This window comes from Humulus lupulus, chromosome 8, assembly GCF_963169125.1.
Source record: "Humulus lupulus chromosome 8, drHumLupu1.1, whole genome shotgun sequence".
Classification (NCBI taxonomy): Eukaryota; Viridiplantae; Streptophyta; class Magnoliopsida; order Rosales; family Cannabaceae; genus Humulus; species Humulus lupulus.
In genome coordinates, this window is record NC_084800.1 from 181,174,338 (window position 1) to 181,194,958 (window position 20,621).

The 20,621-nt window shown below is 40.4% G+C and overlaps 3 protein-coding genes and 1 pseudogene across 3 annotated transcripts; 3 read left to right on the forward strand and 1 right to left on the reverse strand.

Annotated features, from left to right (window-relative positions):
- The first annotated feature begins 14,726 nt into the window (after positions 1-14,726).
- Positions 14,727-15,641, forward strand: LOC133798743 (norbelladine synthase-like). Its single transcript, XM_062237206.1, has 2 exons — positions 14,727-14,951; positions 15,050-15,641. The coding sequence occupies exons 1-2, from the start codon at positions 14,765-14,767 to the stop codon at positions 15,328-15,330; spliced, it is 468 nt and encodes a 155-aa protein (XP_062093190.1). The 5' UTR covers positions 14,727-14,764; the 3' UTR covers positions 15,331-15,641.
- A 1,032-nt stretch (positions 15,642-16,673) lies between these two features.
- On the forward strand, positions 16,674-17,462 carry LOC133798742 (norbelladine synthase-like). Its single transcript, XM_062237205.1, has 2 exons — positions 16,674-17,025; positions 17,097-17,462. The coding sequence occupies exons 1-2, from the start codon at positions 16,839-16,841 to the stop codon at positions 17,381-17,383; spliced, it is 474 nt and encodes a 157-aa protein (XP_062093189.1). The 5' UTR covers positions 16,674-16,838; the 3' UTR covers positions 17,384-17,462.
- A 731-nt stretch (positions 17,463-18,193) lies between these two features.
- LOC133798745 (norbelladine synthase-like) lies at positions 18,194-18,889 on the forward strand (annotated as a pseudogene).
- Positions 18,890-19,112: 223 nt separating this feature from the next.
- LOC133798741 (THO complex subunit 7B) lies at positions 19,113-20,329 on the reverse strand. The gene is made up of 2 exons (XM_062237204.1): positions 19,489-20,329; positions 19,113-19,384 (listed from the first exon to the last, which is right to left on the reverse strand). Exons 1-2 carry the CDS (start codon positions 20,092-20,094, stop codon positions 19,253-19,255), a joined length of 738 nt encoding a protein of 245 aa, XP_062093188.1. The 5' UTR covers positions 20,095-20,329; the 3' UTR covers positions 19,113-19,252.
- Between the last annotated feature and the right edge of the window lie 292 nt (positions 20,330-20,621).

A 20,621-nucleotide genomic window follows, 5' to 3' on the forward strand; every position in this document is an offset into this window, starting at 1 on the left:
CTCCCTCAGTAGTTACAGGTCAGCTTCTTAGTGCCGGAACCCCTTATAATGTGTTGATTGATTCTGGTGCTACACATTCTTTTGTTGCTAGTAGAATTATTGATAGACTGTGTAGACCCTGTGATTTTTATGCTGTGGGGTTTGGAACTTTGTTACCCACTGGGGAATCAGTGGTATCCAAGAGATGGGTCAGATCTTTGCCAGTGACAATGGAGGGCAGAGAGTTGTCAGTGGATTTGATAGAGTTGGTTATGACTGACTTCGACATGATACTGGGTATGGATTGGTTAGTGATGTATGGGGAAACCATTGATTATGGAAGGAAGATGGTTCTCTAAGGATGTGTATTGATTACAGAGAACTGAATAAGCTAACAATCAAGAACAAGTATCCTTTGCCAAGGATAGATGATCTGTTCGATCAGTTGCAAGGTAAGAAGGTTTTCTCAAAGATCGACCTTCGTTTTGGTTATCATCAGTTGAGGGTCAAGGAGGGAGATATACCGAAGACTGCTTTTCATACCAGGTATGGGCATTATGAGTTCTTAGTTATGTCTTTTGGATTGACTAATGCCCCAGCTGCTTTTATGGATTTGATGAACAGAGTGTTCAAGGATTATCTAGACCAGTTTGTGTTCGTCTTCATCGATGATATCCTGGTTTATTCTCCGTCAGAGTCAGATCATGAGCAACATTTGAGGTTGGTTCTGCAGAGACTGAGGGAGCATAAACTATTTGCAAAGTTCAAGAAATATGAGTTCTAGTTATCTCAGGTATCTTTTCTTGGGCACATTGTCAGTAAGGAGGGGATTAAGGTAGATCTAACAAAGATCGAGGCAGTCAGAGATTGGCCAAGGCCAAAGAATGCTTCTGAGGTTAGAAGTTTCCTTGGATTGGCAGGTTATTATAGGCGTTTTTTGGAAGGGTTCTCAAAGATTTCTACTGCATTAACTGAGTTGACACGCAAGAATCAGAAATTTGGTTAGTCAGATAAGTGTGAGAACAGCTTCCAGGAACTAAAGCAGAGATTGATTACAGCTCCGATTCCGAGTCTTCTAACAGATCAGGAGAAGTTTGTGATTTACTGTGATGCTTCTCATCAAGGTTTGGGTTGTGTTCTGATGCAGCCAGAGAAGGTAATTGCTTATGCTTCAATTCAGCTGAAGGAGTATGAAAAGAGATATCCCACTCATGATTTGGAGTTGGCGGCTGTGGTCTTTGCTTTAAAGATATGGAGGCACTATCTTTATGGGGAAAGGTGTGAGATCTATACAAACCACAAGAGCTTGAAATACTTCTTCACGCAGAAAGATTTGAATATGAGACAAAGGCGTTGGCTGGAGTTAGTAAAGGATTATGACTGTGAGATTTTGTATCATCCAGGAAAAGCCAACGTGGTAGCTGATGCTTAAAGCGGAAGGGTCCGGGACAGATTTATGGTGCGAGGTTAATAGCCAAAGAGTTAGCTGATGATATGACCAGAGTTGGTGGGCCAGTTGGCCAATATTACGCTATATTCTACATTATTGGAAATGATCAAAGAGGGTCAGTTGAGTGATCCACAGTTGATCAAGATCAGAGAGGATGTTTTGGCTGGAGCATCCAGAGATTACTCAGTGTCTGATGCTTGTTGCGATACAAGGGGCGGATATGTGTTCCGTTAGACACTGCTATGAAGCGAGAGATTCTGGATGAATCTCATACTACACCTTACTCTTTGCATCCAGGCACCACGAAGATGTATTAGGATGTGAGATCATTGTATTGGTGGCTGGAGATGAAGAAGGATGTAGTGGAATATGTGGTTAAGTGCTTGACATGTCAACAGGTCAAGGCTGAGCATCAGAGGCCGGCAGGGTTATTGCAGCCTTTGGATATCCCAGAGTGGAAATAGGAGGACATCACAATGGATTTCGTGGTGGGCTTACCAAGGACTATTGGTCAGCATGACTCTATTTGGGTTATAGTGGATCGCTATACCAAGTTAGCTCACTTCTTGCCAGTGAGGACTACATATAAAGTTGATTAGTATGTAGATCTCTATGTGAGAGAGATCGTGCGCCTCCATGGAGTACCGAGGTCGATCGTGTCAGATCGTGACCCCACTTTTACTTCCAAGTTATGGGGAAGTTTACAGAAGGCCATGGGAACACAGTTGAAGTTTAGTACTGCTTATCATCCTTAGACAGATGGGCAATCTGAGAGGACGATCCAGATATTTGAAGACATGCTGCAAGCATGTGTGCTGGACTTTGGTGGAGCCTAGAGTAAGTATCTACCTTTGATAGAATTTTCCTACAACAACAGTTATCAGTCTACCATTGGAGTTGCACCTTATGAGATGTTGTATGGTAGGAAATGCAGATCTCTCATTCATTGTGATGAGACAGGTGAAAGGAGATACTTGGGCCCTGAGGCAGTTCAGAGGAACAGTGAGGCCATTGAGAAGATTAGAGCTCGGATGCTCGCTACTCAGAGTAGACAAAAGAGCTATGCTGATCCCAAGCGTAGGAACGTGGAGTTCCAAGTGGGAGACTATGTCTTCCTCAGAGTCTCGCCATGGAAAGGGGTGATGAGATTTGGGAAGAAAGGCAAGCTGAGACCTAGATTTGTAGGTCCATTTGAGATCCTGGAGAGGATTGGTTAGGTAGCTTATAAATTATCCTTGCCTCTGGCATTGTCAGTTGTGCATAATGTGTTTCATGTTTCAGCTCTTCAGAGGTATGCATCTGATGCGACTCATGTTTTGAGCTATGAAGATCTGAAGCTTGAGGCAGATCTCTCCTACGAGGAACAGCCAGTCCAGATACTTGACAGAAAGGACAATGTCCTCATAAATAAGATGATACCATTGGTTAAGGTATTGTGGAGGAACAGCAAGGTCAAGGAAGCGACCTGGGAGTTGGAGTCAGATATGCGAAGTCAGCATCCCGAGCTGTTCAGGTAAATTTCGAGGACAAAATATCTGTAAGGAGGGGATAGTTGTAACGCCTCAAAATCCCTAATGCAGTTTAATGGCTGGATTAGTAGGCCAGGAGGGCCATAATTGTTTTATTATGCCATTAAATGATTATATGAATGTTTATGTGAATTATATTATAATATGATGTTAAATGCATGCGCATGTGGTCCACATTCGATTATAAGGGCATTTTGGTAATTTGGCTCGTTGAGGGCATATTTGTATATTTTGGTGCATGCTTGTGAATAGTTGTTGAGACCACATTATAATGTGGATTTGTTCAAGCTATTCGGCATGAGACGATCTTTGATTATAAAATATCGGTTTGGTCATAACAGGCTTAGGCTCGGGGTGTCTTGGTAATTAGAGCATTACCGGGAATTAAAGGGTAACGAGTTGTGAATTATTGGTATTTGAGGATATCGAAAATTGGAGAACATTAAGTATGATTAGGTGGGAAAGGACGGTTTTACCCTTGGGAGACTTTAGAAACCTTTAAATGACCTAGGGGCAAAATAGTCATTTCACCCCTAAGATATATATCAACTTTGTAGATTGTAGAAGCTTACCAAAACAGAGCAAGTTCTCCCCTTCTCCCGTACATCCATTCTCTTTCATTTTCCTTTGGAATTCTTGACCTCAATTTGAAGAACAAGCTAGGAAATCAAGGATTGGAGTTTATAAACTTAGTTCATCCATTGAAGAGGACACAACCCCAGCTTGAGGTAAGAATTCACCCATGAATTTAAGCTATACTCCATTTGTGTTATGGATTTTAGTCAAGAGATTTTGATGTGGTTAGTTGTGAATTCATGGAGGTTTTTGAGAAACTTTGCTTGGGTTTTGTTGTTGGTATGTTGATTGTGTTGTGGTAATACTTGGTTTTGGATTTAGAGATGTTTGAGTAAGTTTTTGGAAAGATTGAAAGAGGGAAAAAGCGAGGTTTTAATGGGAGAAAACAAGGGTTTTTGGCTGCTGGGAGGCAATGTCGCGGCGCTTGGGAGGCAATACCGCGGCATTGGGTGCAGGAGCTTGAGGCTGGCGCCTCTATTTGGGAGGCAGGTCGCGGCATGGTGGAAGTAGAGTCGCGACCCTTAAGAGCTTTTTTGGCCAAAAATGTGTTTTTGTCATGGGAACTCAAACCTTAGGCCTCGAGATCGTTCCTACTACCTGGTTTAGTAGGATTCAACATCCCGGAGGCTAGATCATGGTTCGGGAACTTTTTATTATTCATTTTACTGATGGAATCCCATATTTGGTTATGACTAGGTGACCGCTATGGGACTAAAAGACTGATCGTTCTCAAGGGTCGTTCTTTTATTAATTCTCGCTCAAACCAGAGGTAAGAAAACTGTACCCCGTATATGACATGTGTGGTTATTATTGAGGCATGTTGAGTGCTTAAATGTGGACATTGATTGCATATTAAATGCTTGGCAAATCTTGCTTACTTGTGCATGGCACTGACTATTCAGAATCGGCACTGGCCGCGTGTTACTGACCTAAGAGTCAGGAACAACATAAGCGTCATGAACGCAGAGCTGATAAAAGATTAGATCTAATCGACATCAGCATTGAATGACTCATATGGGGTATTAATGTTGGACCGACCCTAAGGTCGAAGAAAACTAAAGTGCTTGACTAGTTACTCAGAGCCAGGGCCAAAGGCCTAGGTGACTGTTCGTCACATGGCTAAGGGAACAGAATCCCACCATTGTGACTCTATGGTCACTCGATAGTGTTATGTTGGTGACTATTTCATCAGATACCTATCTTGTTTAAGCTAGTGAAAGGATCACTTATCTAAAAAGGGACCGGAACCCACCTTAGTGACTTAACAATTGTCACTCCTCTGTTTTGGACTAAAAGTCCTGGATGATTATTCTGATCACCGGTTGATGTTATATTCTTGCAGTATTGAGTTTTCTTGCTGGGCTTTGGCTCATGGGTGCTATGTGGTGCAGGTAAAGGGAAAGAAAAGCTCACCCAATCTTGAGTGGAGAGCTTAGGTGGTGATGTGTACATATGCGGTCGCTTTACCACCACGACCAAGGAGTTCTCAGGGGAACTAGGGGGTTTACCATATTTTTTCCGCTAAGATCGGCGGATTGTAAATTTTATAATGTAGTGACCATTTTGCATTGTAAATAACTTGTAAACGTTTTTATGGGCCCATGAACAGTTTTATGTTTTAAATAAAACATATCATTTCCTTTTGATTTGTTTTCCACCTTAACCTATTAATAACACCTAGAAGCAATTTTTTAACCAAAGAACTTGATTAGCGAGTTAAATTCATGGTTCAACGTTCACCGTAACGGTCTTGGGGTAACCAGGGCGTTACAGCAGTCATAAGAGTCCAAGCCTATCCCTTGCCAAAAGTCTAAATTACCCCTTAAGTTCATCTAAATCCTCAAATGCTATCAAGGACAATTTCATCATTTACCATGTCCCGCTAAGTCCTCAAGTGTTCCTATAAATCCTCATTTAATCTCAACATGTCGAAATCATTGCTAAATTACTACCTGTTACTTGGTAATTTCTGAACACATATAACACTCCCAAAATACCCCTAGGCTCCTCCTGAGCCGAGTATTTGACCCCGTAGTGACTTCCTGGCTAAACTGCTCTCTAGGAATGTCTTAGATCGTGCATCACAAATATATCACCACTCACTCGTGGTATCAATCACAATATACACAAATATTGCATTTATACCCTTAACAGGCTAAAATTACAAATATGCCCCTAATAGCAAGATGGGGCTCACATGCATATTTAATTCTCCTAAACATGCATTTCTAATCACATAATCATCAAATTCACATATCAACGTAATTAAATTAATTATTACCCTCCTTGCACTTTAATTGTAACGCCCTGGTTACTCCAAGACCATTACTGCGGACTGTAAACAGTGCTTAACTGATCAACGAGTCATTTGGTTATAAACGTACATTTAGGTGTCATTAATAGGCTAAGGTGAAAAATCTCGATCAAAAGGAATGGGTGTATTTTATTTAAAACATAAACTGTACATGGGCCCATAAAAGTATTTATAAAGTTATTTACAATCCAAAATGGTCATTACAGTATAAAAATTACAACCCGCCAACCTAAGCGGCAAAAATAGGGTTAACCCCTAGTTCCTCTGAGAAACACCATAGTCGTGGTCATCAAGCTGCCGCATATGTACACATCGCCACCTAAGCTCTCCAATCAAGGCTGGGTGTGCTTTTCTTTCCCTTTACCTCCACTACAGAGCACTCATGAGCCAAGGCTCAGCAAGAAAAATTATTACTGCATGTATGTAATATCGATAAATGATTCTGATAACCATTTTGGGGCTTGCAGCCCTAATCAGATAATGATCACACTCTGGGGCTTCACACCCTAATCAAATAGGTGACTAAAGAGTCACTCTCTAAATAGATGACTAATAAGTTTATCTCTGGGGATCCGCTCCCTAAACCATGTGACGTTCAGTTGCCTGAGCCTTTTGGCCCTGGCTCTAAGTAACTAGCCTTTAGACTAGACAAGCGCTTTAGTTTTCTTCGACCTTGGGGGTCGGTCAAGCATTTCATGCTCATGTTGATTAGATCTAATCAGTTCGGCCTGTGTTATACACATTAATGTCGTTCTTGAATCCTATGCCAATACCTACGACCAGTTCTCAGTATCACTGTTGAACTTGACTAATAAGTCACAACTTCACGATCAATACTAAACACATTTTCGTTCTTTGACTAATAAGTCAGTGCCATACACAAATAAGCACAGCTGCTATTCATTTACTATGCAATCAATGTCCATATATAGAGCACTCAACACTCATCATCAATAATCATGCATGTCACTTACTGGGTGCAATTTTCTTACCTCTGGTTCGAGCGTGAAATAATAAAAGAATGATCTTTGAGAACGATTTGTCTATAAGTCCCTTAGCGGTCACCTAGTCATAACCAAATATGAAATCCCATAAATAAAAATAAACAATAAAATGTTCATGGTCTAAACCCCACTCTCGGGGCCCCGAATCGTACTAAAACAGTTAGTAGATTCGATCTCGAGCCTTAGGAAATGAAAACCCGCACTTAAACCTTATAAAAAAAAAACCCACCTGGCACAAAAGGAAGGGGCGGGCTGCGACTTTACCTAGTGGGTCATGGCGCGCCCCCAAGATAGAGAGCCTCTGTCTGGGGTACCAGGGGTGGGCCACGACTTGACTTAGTGGGCCGCGGTGCGCCTGCTAGACAGAGCCCAAGGGAGGCTCTAGAGTGGTTTCAATTCGCGACTTTCTTGAACTCGGTCGCAACCTGCCTTTCTCTCAATTCAAACCAGCCAAAACCTTCACCAATTCAATCCCAAAATCTCAACCAAACATTACCACATCATATACACCAATTTAACAACAAATCCTAAGCTTTAAACCACCCAAAACAACAACACATATCCAAATCCATGACCAAAACCTCAAGCTAAAGAACTAACCTTAAAACAGAGCAAAACCAGAAACTATGGCTGGAATCTTACCTTAAACACGGGTTTGAACCCCCTTCAATGGCTAATCACTAGCCTAAACCCTCAAGCTTTAATTCCCTAGCTTGAATCCTCGATCTTGCTTCAAAATTCCAATCAAGAAGAAGAAGAAGAAGAAGAAGAAGAAATGATCGTGGAAGAGGAAGAAAGCTACTCTATTTTGGCTGCCTAAACCTTCTACAACCGGCCATCTAAGTTTAAACATATCCCATGGTCAAAAGACCAAAATGCCCCTAAGCCCAATTAATTCCTATACAACCACCAAAGGGCAAAACAATCATTTCCCACTTATCCCGCTAATTATAATTAACGTCCTCCAATTCTCGTTATTCCCAACATTCTCAAATAATAATTAAATCATATCTCATTACCCATTCATTCCCGGTAATGTACTAAACATCAAATTACCCCCAGACTTACCTCGAGCCTGGAAATTAATCCCGTTATGACCAAACTGTTAACTTGCAACCTAAGATCATCTTAATATCGAATAGCTCAAACATATCCACATTATAATGTGCTCTCATCCATAAATCATAAACATGCTCATAAATATACAGATATGCAATTATCATCATATTATCATATAATCATGCATGTAATCATGTAATTGCATAATAAATCAATTATGGCCCTCTTGGCCCCCTAATCCAAGCATAAACCACATTAGGGAATTTGGGACATTACACTAATCAAGGCCCTGAGCCTTATTAGAAAATTTGGGATGCTACAGTAATGGAATCTGGTTTAAACTTCCAATACCATTCCTGGGCAGTATCTCACAGAGTAGTCGGGAATACTTTGCACTGATAATCATCGCCCACCCCGAGCAGTTCCATTTGATCCTCGAATTTTCCAACATGCTTCATTGAATCTTGTTTTTCTGTCTACACCGGTAGCACTGGTGCTTTATATTTTGCTGGCGGCTGGGCCGCTCTGATCCGAGCACAAAAGGGACTGCCACTCCTGTGGTCTACTGCATTTTGCCCGGAAGGTCGTTTAGATAAGCCCTGCACCGCAGCTGTTAGTGCATCAACCTGGGCTTGGATTGCTGGTGCAACTAATGAGGTTCCAGTATTTTGACCTCCTGGTCGAGCATTTCCATCTGGTGCACTGTTGTCAAGTATTTCTACTTGATCACCAGGGCGGGTAAGATCTTGCCCTTCGACCTAGCCAGTCTTCCTCTTGTTGCTGATGATGTCTCTTAGATCCTTCCGGGTAGCATGTCCTCCTAGCCGGTTGAACACTGTACTTTTTTATTTTTTAGAGGGCTAACTACACGGGACCTGCTCTTTCCCACTTGCTGCTAGCCAGGATGTAGTGGCAGTTTTTCAAAATGACCCTTGGGCGGTTACTTCCTCCTTTTCATTGGTCATTGCCCTTTTTTTCCTTTGACTGGTCGGTTTGATGACTACCAACCTCATCTCGACTATATCCATCTTTGTATTGGGGTGTTTTCTTATCTCGAGGAGCTCTGGCCTGGTTATTCCCAGGCGGGGTTTTCTTACTACCCGACCGGTGACTTCCTGATCGGTAAGTTTCTGACTAGTGGCTTCAGGAAAGGGTTCTAGAATTCTCTCTTTGCCTTGACACAATTCTAGAGTAGACTCCATCATCTGTCTGACCAGTTTGATTGCTTTGACTTCGATCTGGTCCCCAAGAGTCTGTCCTCCTAGTAGGGGACTTCTGACCAGCATTGTCATTTCATGCTCCCTGGATAGCTGCTCGTGCTGCGTCCTGGGCATTGGCTTGGGCCAATTAGATAGCTGCTTCTAGAGAAAATGTTGCTTCACGATGTCATCGGTCAGCCTCCTCTTGCCGTCATCTGATCTCTTCGCTTCTGGAATCCATATCCCATTTTTGCTCCTCAAACGCAGCCTTCTGCCTGGCCATTTCTTCAGCGAAAGACTCCTGTCGGGCATTGAATTGCATCATCTCTTCCTGAAAAGCCCCCATGGCTTCCTAGAGTTGTTCGACCTCCAGGGTTATCTCCTTGAGAGTGACCCTGGGCTTAGTGTCAGGGTTCTCAGGTGCAGGACCTTCTGGTCTAACAGCTTCTTTTGCAGTTGACGTACCGGGTTTCCTGGGTGCCATAACGGTAGGATGGTAATGTGTTTCTTCTATTCAGGTTCTCAATGAAAGCACCAAAAATGTTGACCACGACCAATTTTATAGTGGTTCAAAAGCAACGACGAGTAGACGCAAAAACAACAATAAACACAATAGCCTTGAATAGAAAATAAAATGACACGACCAATTTTATAGTGGTTCAGCCCCAATTTGTTGGCAATAGCCTAATCCACTTGGAGTTGTGATATATATCTATCTATACTCAAGACCAGATGAACCTGAGCCAACTAAGTTTCTTAAGTATAAGCTGTAAAACAAAGTGTCTATCTGGAAAATACAAGCTTTCTCTCTCTAAGCTCTCTAAGAAAATTCCCCAAGAATTCCCCAAGTAAAAGTTCCCAAAAGTCCCAAAGGCCAAAGTTCAAAAGTCCCCTAAATGATACCATGAGCTCTCTATTTATAGGCTTATGGATCGTACAAGAAGGTCTCCCATTTTGACGGAGTCTTTGGTTGTTTTAACCAACTTTTATTAATAAAGTAATAAACAAATTCCAAATACAAAAATATGGCTATTACATTGGGATATCTGAGAGATTCTCGCAGTAGTTACAGGAAATTATGGTGGTAGTTGTTAATGAGATTTATAGAAAAGTCACCGAGCAGCTAACTTTTGAGAGTCTGACATACCCGGTCGGTCATTTATTAACCATTAATGTGCCACTTGATAGCCATGCACTGCCACCTATCACTTCTGATTGTCATGTCATTGAACCTCGCTTTGGAGATAACAAGTAGGATTGTAGGGCCTTTTCACTTGAGAGATTGAGTAATGTATGATGATTTCAAGATGGCCATGTTTATACTCATAGACGGGTTGGATAAGTTGTGAGTATATCGTTCACTATTTAAATTTAAGATTTCAAAATTTTAAAATTGCTCTGTGTATTATTTGATTTGTATTAATGTTTCTAGGTACACTTTAGTGCGGTTTGGCAAGTTGGAATTTTTTTCGCGGTCAGTTTAAGGTCCTTAGACCAAGGATGGAGCCGAGTGACTCGGTAAAGTACTCACTAACATAGTATCTATTATAATAAATATGGCTTCGGTGAGGCTATTGCATTTGATTCAGCGTACTGGACTAACAAGTATAATAAGTCATTGGTAATCATTTTTGGCGTCAATCAACACTTCAAGACTTGTGTTTTTGGATTAGCATTGCTTTTGGATGAGATGGAAGACTCATTTTGTTGGTTGTTTAGGGTGTTCTTGGACTGCATGGGCAACAAACAACCAAAGGTAGTACTCACTAATGGTGATGAAAGAATGGCTATCGCCATTCAATATTTCTTGCCATATGCAACTCATCGACTCTGTGCATGGCACTTGGCAATGAATGCAACAAAGAAAGTAAAGATGTCGGCTTTCAACAAAGGAGTCGCTAACTTAATGTAGAATTACTACACAGTGGATGCATTCGAAGAAAAATGGGCAGCTTTGTTGGAAGATCTTGGTCTCCAAGGTGACCAATGGTTCCTTGAAAAATACAAGACATATGATCATTGGTCAGACTTTCTTAAGAGGGGTGCTCTACGGAGGCATGCGAACAACTCAAAGATGTGAATCAATGAATTCATCCCTAAAGAGATTTCTACTAGCTACTTACTCATTGCGAGACTTTGTGTCTCAAATTGACCTAGTTGTGATCACGATGCACCACAAAGAAGCCTTCAATGACTACATAAACACCTACACTGCTCCTCAGCTACCAATTGGTCCAACAAATTACTTGTTACCGTATTACAAGAAGGCCTCTGAAATATTCACAAGAAACATACATTACAAAGTACAAAAACAGATTGAAGAGGATCATCCATATTCAATTTCTAATAGGGAGGATCGCGCTGACTACTATGCTTTTTCATTCATAAGATTTCAATATTGTGAGATAAGGCACAGAGTGCATCATGACGAAGAGACCAGTGAGTTCAAGTGTTCGTATTTGTTGTTTGAGACTGATGGTAATCCATGGAAGCATATATGGTGTGCAATGAAAAGTCTTGACGTACGAAATATACTTGAATCCCTAATTTTACCTCATTGGCAAAAATATGTGAAGACTTCTTTCCAAACACAACTTCCTGAGCAATCAACTGAACGTCAAAAGATGATTCAAATGTCAAGGTACATATAAATTCCTAATTGAGATCTACTTTCTTATTTTGTTATTCTAATAATGCATCCCCTTGACCACAGGTATGGCTCACTAAATTCGTGTTCACACTTAATGAACTTTTGTGCATCACACAATGACGCCACTTTTCAAATGGCAAAGATTGAGATGGCAAGGATGACGATGATGTTTAAAGAAGCTTACGAGCAGGGACACATTACTAGCCAGACAGCTTCGTCAAAAACATCAATACCACATCAAGAAACTCCCAATATTATAAAAGATTCAGTAATGGTGAGGACAAAGGGCATGGGTACCCCGATCAATTCTAAGAAAGCAACAAAAACAAATGTTTCAAATGATTGGGTACAAACTGGTAGGCATTGCGCACTTTGTAGAGGTCGGGATCATAATAGTCTAACGTATCTGAGAAGATTATCAATGCCCTCTACAACTCATGTAGGACCATCATCCTCAACAAATGATGACGCGTATACTCCAACCCCATTAGAATCAAACTACAACGATAATGTTCAATTCCAATACAATGAAAATTTGACACAAGATTCCTTCCAATCCAATTAGTAAGAAAACTTGAAATTAACCCTTCAAAACAATACACTTGTTTTTTTTGTATTAAACCTTTATTATGTATTTTAAGTCTGGAGTTTGTTACTAAATTATACATTTATTATATATTTTTAAAAGTGTAAGACTTAAAATCAACCCTCCAAAACAATCAACTTGTTTTTTGTTATCTCAGGTTTTGGAGTTTGTTACTAAATTACACATTTATTGAGTATTTTTAAATGTGTTGTCTACATATAAGTATTTCCAAAGTGCATTTAAATGTGAAGAACTTATACAAAATCCATGATTTGATTCATATTTTTGTTGCTATATTAATTTAATGTGTCCTCGTTAATTTATAAATTATTGTTACTGTTGTTTATTCCAAACCAAGATCAATTATCACAATGTTCAACATATATCGTGCGTATTATGTTTGGTATTAATGTACGTTGCTCTAAGATGGTTTAAATTCACCCATTAACAAATAATATTGCGTGTAAATGCATGTTCCATATTGTTTACCGAGATTTTCGGCAACTATAATTATAAAAGATAAGAGAGCTTAAAAAGAAAGAATTTTGAAAATGCAAACAGGATTTTACGTGGTTGGGGCGTTAATGAGCCTTAGTCCACGAGTCAGACAATGGGGCGTTAATAAGCCTTAGAGCTTAGAGAGCTTTAGACAATGGGGTGTTCTGCCAGTTTTAGCAGAATAACTATACACAAGCCAAAAGGAGTCCCCCTCCCTAGTGCTCTGTACATGTATTTATAGGTTCACAAGAGCACTGGGCTTGGGCCGGGCTGACCCGGGCCCACTAAAGATACAAATATTATTGGCCTCTCTATAGGCAACCCAATACAAAGGGTAAAAACGTAAAAGATGAACATTAACCAGAGCCCACGGGGGCAGCCCAAAGCCTATCTATCACCTGACAAATTGGGGGCTTTCGGTCTGCGCATTTCGAGTTACGAGGCAGACCTAGAGGAAAAGACCAGTCAGAGTAGTGACAGCACAGGTCTGAAACGGCGGCGCACAACCCCGAGGCGGACTTGTCTATAGGTGAAAAGTGACAACCCCCACGCGTCAGGGGGCGGCTTCAGGGTCACGGATGCCTTTTTCTGCCAACCTAGAGGACTTGACACTGGTTCGTTTACCTCTGTCCCTCTTCGTTTACCGTAGGCCCGGACCATTTACCAGGCTCGGGGATCGTTTTGCGCATACCTCGACCGTATCCCCAACTGGCCATACGTCTCTCGGGCGACTGTCACGGGTCATCTTCCTGGACACCATCTGGGTCCGGAACCACATTTGGGCCATCGTCTTTGACTACTCCCGTACTACGCGGGCCTGGGCTGGGCCCATACCCAATCGCCCAGACCATGGGCCTGGGCCATCGTCCCAGGCCCACGACAGAAAATGGGGATAACACATATGAATCTACGTAATTTACTTTCAGATGGTTTAAATTCACTCAGTAACGCTTTCATATCGCCTATGTATTCACACAAGTGTAAGATTACATTTTTCTCCCTAAGCACATGATATTACTGAAATGCCCCCGTGTTAACATTTTTTAGTTTGCCGCCTAGTCATCCGGTTACCCAAACTAGCTACAGCATGTAAATTGTACCTGTGTCAGAAGCAATTAGTACTGTAAGTATGCATTTGTCAGTATTAGTTAGCAACAAATATCATTAATTTATTAAACATAGCCTGAATCACTTAATTTTAAAAGAAATCCAACTCAACTCAAAATCGAAATAATTATGACATCATACCATCTTTTCTTTTTTATTTTTCTATGAGTAAACTAGTGTACTGCCAAAGAGAGAACAGAATGGTCACCAGAGAGTGGACTGACCTCAATATTATTCCAAAACCCAGTTTCTTTATACTCAAGAGCTCATTTAGCATTGACATGAGCTATGAGGTTTACAAAAGTAAGCAATAATGAAGAGCCTACTTGAGCACCACCAAGATGGCATCCAAGTTGCAACTCAACCTCATAAGAACAGCTAGCCGAAGTTGAAGTTCACAAAGACAGCATCAGTACTGTCAATCATTTGGATCAGCCTTTACTAGGATTAGTTACCATTGCAGCTGACCAATCTTCATTTGCAAAGCACTTTTATGCAAATTGTCTAGACATTGAGCAAAATGTTATCACTCACAATTGCACTACTCAACATCCACTCCAATTAGGAAAAACGACCCGTCAACCAACCAACCCGTTCTATACGGATAATTGTAGAGCTTTTACCATGGGCATTGTTTCTATACGTGTTCTTTCTTCTTTCCTTTATTTTTTTTAAAAAAAATGATAATAATAATAATAAGCATCCTCCTCACTACCACACAATATTCTATCCAAAAAAGAAAAACATATAAATAAATACTCAACCTCATCGCCATACATACAATAATACCTATCCAACAAAACAAAAACAAAAATGGTGAGTGGACAAGTTTCCCATGAGTTGGAAGTGATGGCGCCGGCCAACAAAGTTTGGGAGATCTACGGCACCCTTCGGCTAGCAAAACTGGTCGAGGAAAACCTCAAAACTGTCATCGAGAATATTGACGTGGTTGAAGGCGATGGCGGCGTTGGCACTGTTTTGAACCTCCATTTTGTCCCTGGTACGTATCACATCACTTTATCCTCTTAGCTTTTTTGTATATAAAATCAACTAACTGATCATGGTGGATTATGTTTACCAATATAAAAAATTCCTCAGGCGTGGCCAAATACAAGAGTTACAAGGAAAAGTATACCAAAGTCGACGATGAGAAGCGCGTGAAGGAAGCCGAGGTGGTGGAAGGAGGATACCTAGACTTTGGTTTCACACTTTATCGAGTTCGATTTGAGATGATAGAGAAGGACGAAGGTTCCTCCATTATCAAGTCCACCATCGAATATGAGCTCAAAGAAGACTCTGCTGAAAATATCTCTCTGGTGTCTCTTGACCCCCTGGCTGCCATCGCCCTTATTGCTCAAAACCAACTCCCTATAAGTTGAGGTTCATAGGATGGTATTTAGTAATGGTCCGGATGTAGTAATGGTCCGGATGAATAGTTGTTGTAACTTTGTGTGAATTTTTAAAACAGAGAAGTGTTAAGTGTGTGATGATGGAAAGAGTCACACTGGGATAAGAATACTTTTTAACATGAGAATTGGGTTTGGGCCACAGCGGTACCCATTTTTATATGCATGTGTGAGCACACCTATTCACCACACGCGCGTCGTTGCCTGCCGACTAGCGTGTGGTGTCATTTTATTTTTTTTTTGTTGAAAAATTATTTAATAAAATAAATACTTTTATTAATTAATTTTAAAACGTTTTATTAGAAGTAGTAAATGTGCTCCGTTTTTACTTATATGACCACGATTCCTCTTACGAATTAATCAACATTTTCTACCATTTTATTTTTGATCGACTTCTCTTCTTAAGTTGCATTAGAATAACGGGAGACTACAATTTTTGTGTAAAAGAAAAACTCAAATTTTCGAAGAGCAATTTTAGAGGGTGTACATAAGCAATTCTTTTCGGTGCAAAAGGGTTTCGTATACATAGGTTGTTTTATCCTGGGGACGGCGTGGTTGATAAGCTGTCGTGTACACTTAGGGCAGAGCCGCAAAACGTCTTAAAGAGAGCGACATAGTCTGCGACTCATCCAGAATTTTTTATAGGTAATTCATTCCAATTTTTATTTCAATTCTGAACTAACAATAGTCTCTAATTCTACGGATAATAATGGGTTTGAAGGCTATAAATAAACCATGATTTCCCTTGGACGGTAGACATAAGCTTAGGAATATTTATTGTTTTTGAGATATCGTTTCCAAATCTAATCTAAGGGAAGCTTGGAACTTGGTGTGAGAAGTCTTAGGCTAAAAATCCATGGGAGGAAAGGCAATTTTTCATGTGAGATAATAAAATTATTCGACCTACACCGAAGTGAGCCTGATAAGAATGTGATTTGCAATGAAAATTTACACAATTATTATTACTTCATAAATATGTGTATGACTTTGTAGTTGTAGTTGTATTCATATGCATTCTGTCTTGAGAAAAGCATAATACCGAGAAGATGTTTCTTTTATATGGAGCGTTGCTTTCGACAGATCAAGGCATAATAGTGGATGGTGATATCATAATTGATAAGATATAGAGAGAGCTCTATCTTTGTTGATGCTGTCGTCTTTGATTTTCAGGGCATTGTTGATGAACGGCAAGTTGTCCTGTATCAAAATAATGGCTAGAGATGATGTACATAGATGCTTTCTTCTGGGTTACTTAATAAGAACAAAAGGTCAAAATACATAATTAAATATAATTCAATTGACAGCAACGCTAGCGGCAGGAGAATCTCTAGGAGGTTGTTCCAAAATGCCTAGTTTGTCTTCATTAGGAAATGGATGCTACTAATACTCAACCCCACCACCACCACCACTACTACAGTCATCTATCCAACAAAAACACCATACAATAATCATCAAACCAACAAACAACAAAAGAAACACACATGGTTAGTGGACAAGTTTCTCATGAGCTGGAAATCAAGGCGCCAGCCACCCAAGTTTGGGAGCTCTATGGCACGCTTCAACTGTCAGATCTCGTCGAGGAACAACTCCCAACTGTCATTGAAAAGATTGACTTAGTTGAAGGCGATGGCGGCGTTGGAACAATTCTCCGCCTTGATTTTGTCCCTGGTATGTATTTATCACATCTTTAATTATTCACTATCAAACCAAAGCATGGATGTTTACCATATATTCCTCAGGCGCAGCAAAGTTCAAGAGTTACAAGGAGAAGTTCATTAAGGTAGACAACGAGAAGCGTGTGAAGGACGCTGAAATTGTGGAAGGAGGATACCTGGAATTGGGCTTCACACTTTATCGAGTTCGCTTTGAGGTCATCGAGAAAGGTGAAGATTCCTCCATTATCAAGTCCACCATTGAATACGAGCTCAAGGATGACTCTGCTGAAAACGTTTCCCTTGTGTCCCTTGACGCCCTGGCAGCCATCGCCCTTATTGCACAAAACCATCTCACTAAGACCAATGCTTAAATCAAATGTATTTCATTTCTCAGTCCTCGTTAACAATAAAAAAATAATAATAATAATATGAATTAGAAGTTTTATGGTTGTTGTGGATGTTCATTTGATGATGTTCAGAACTATTATTGTTATGCAGCATTAGCAGGAGGCTGATTAGTTTGATGCTAAGCGTGTCATTACTAAACAAAACATAGTTGAAAGTTAATTCCCTCAATATACTAATAACGTAAATTTGAAGCGAAAGGAATTCACAATTTGTTTTGACCAAACATGGATTTGAAAGAACGAAGTGCTAAATTTAATGATAATGAAATATACATGCTCCTGACCAAGGGATTGGTAAGGCAATACAATACACAAAAGAAACAATGACCTCAAGCTCAAGGGATTGGCCTAGAGGTAAAGGGTCTTATCTGGGATGTGTGATTATGCGCACAGTCCCAGATTATATTCCAATAGAAAAAAAAAGTAGAGTTATTATTGACGATCAAACACTGGGTATTCGAGAAATTCAGAACTGTCCCCATAGTAATTATTCAATTGCAATTCTCATTCTTTCTACTCCCTCACATATACTAAATTATTTTATTTCAACTCACGCACAACTCCTCACTACCAATATACTGGGTTAATCACCTACCCCGATCCATCGTTGAAAAGGTCTTGTATAGACATTTCAGCAGGATTGGCTGACCAAGGAAAACGTAGTAGACTTAGCTTCAGTTAGCAAGGGATTGCGTTAAACCAGACTCTCCTTGGCTTCTATAAGAAATGGATGCTATCATACAATCATCTATTCAACAAAAACAAAGAAACACGATGGTTAGCGGACAACTTTCCCATGAGCTGGAAGTCAAGGTGCAAACGGGACCCTTCGGCTAGTAAAATTCGTTGAGGAACAACTCCCGACTGTTTTCGAAAAGATTGACGTCATTGAAGGAGATGGTGGCGTTGGCACAATTCTTAACTTTGTTTTTGTCCCTGGTACGCATCATATCTGTAATCATTTTTTAATTAAATCAAAGCATGAATGATTACCACATATTCCTTAGGCGCGGCAAGGTACAAGAGTTACAAGGAGAAGTACACCAAGGTAGACAATGAGAAGCGTATGTCAGAAGCCGAGGTGGTGGAAGGAGGATACCTGGAATTGGGGTTCACACTTTATCGAGTTCGCTTAGAGATCGTCGAGAAAGACCAAGGTTCCTCCATTATCAAGTCCACCATCGAATATGAGCTCAACGATGACTCTGCTGATAATGTCTCTCTGGTCTCTATTGACGCCCTGGCAACCATAGCCCTTATTGCACAAAACCAACTCACTAAGACCAATGCTTAAATTATTTCAATTTTCAATCCTTGTTTCTAGAAATAATAATACTAACGTTATGGTTGTTGTGTGTATCCATTTGATGACATTCAGAACTATTTTGTTATTCAGCAACAAAAGCAGCTTATTAGTTTGATGATTTCCACTCAACAATACAAGAATGCGTTTGTCATTACAAAATAGAAGCACAAGTTCAGAATTGATTCCCTCAACTTAATTATAATTTTTTTGGAAACTAACTTCCCTCTTAACCTACAATATTTGGGAACCCAAGAACCATCGCAATTGCTAATTGTTATGGAAGTACCTGGTAAGGACTTGAACCTCACATGCTTGACCATTTGAGCCATCCCCTTATAATGAATATTTAAAGCAAAGGAATACATAAATTATTTCTCAAAACATGGATTTGGAAGAAGTGCAAAATTTTATGATAAAAATGTATATGTGTTCCTGAACATGGGATTGGGAAGACAATACAATGCACAAAAGATACAAAGAGGACATAACATAACCTAACCTTTCTTAAATACAGAAAGAGAAACTAACTAATCAATTGCCATGGTCTCCGAACCCCCAATTGCCTCCTCCAGTCCATTCTTGTGCTCCTCCGTTGCCAGTCTCATCTCCTCCATCATAGTCTTCTGTTCCTCCTCTATTGTAGTTTGCAACTCATCCACCTAATCACAAGGAAAGACAAATTCAGAGTTTGATCGACTGTGTATATGATGATCAGAGCAAGGCGCATTCTAAAATGAAAATGAAAGTGAAGGTGTTTCCTCACCAAATGAAGCACAAGAGAAAATTGTTTCTTGCGGAGCTCAAGCAGCCTTGAAGTGGCAGTGTTCTCAGCATCAAGAGCAGCAATCTCTTTGTTCAAATCGGCAATGAGCTTCTGGGTTTGGGAGCGCGGTGGCTGGGCGGCGATCAACTTCCTGATAGCCTCGCACTCCTCCTTGTGTTGCCTCTCAATCTTACTCTCCTCCAATTGAATCTTGAGTTGGGAAATGTCGGAGTGAGCTTGTAGAATCTGGGAATTGATCTCCTCCTTCAACTCATTGAAGTTGTCCTTCTCGCGGAGGTTGGCCTCCACAACAGCTCTGCTCTTAAGCAGAGGAATCTCAAAAGTAGAAAGCTCCTGCAAGAAGGCCTTGGAGAGTCTCTCACAGTCGGCATAGTTGGAGTCGTCGTCCTTGTCAGTCTCAAGGAAGAAAGAAGTAAACTTCTTCTGAAGCTTCTTCAAAGGGGGTTCGCCTCGGGTGGTGGTGGTGCGAGTGAGAAGCCTGTGCTTGATGATAACCTCATCGTCAGCAGGGCCAAATGCATAGTTCCCACCACCCACTGCCTCTCCTCCTCGGCCAGCCGAAACCTTCCTCCCTTTCACCAACATTGGCAGATTCAATTCTCTTCTCAAAAACCCTAATTCCTTCCCTCCTCTCTCTCTCTCTCTCTCTCTCTCTCTCTCTCTCTCTCTCTCTCTCTCAAGTCTCCACTGCAAAAGAAGATTAGATTAGGAGATTAGATCAGGAGTCGGCAGTGGCGGATTGGATTTGGAGGTGGTAGACCCTGGAGAAGAGAAACATTGATGAACTGAACTGATAGAGAAGACAAGGGTTTTGTTTTGTTAGTTTCTACTTTTCTTCGGATTAGTTATGACAACTAATTAGAAAAATGACACCTTTCTATTTCAATTAACAATAATATCACTTCATTTCTTCAATTTCTGCTTTTGATTTTTTAAGCAATTTTTTTTTATTGTTAGCCAAGAAGGAGAAAAAACAATCCGCGTATTCAAAATACTATAAATACAAAAGATAAGGAAGATAAGGAAAATTTAGTGGTACATACAAACGGTTGCATCCTTTAGTGTTTTTAGATACTTTGTTGACGCAATTTTTCGGCAACAGATAATTAATA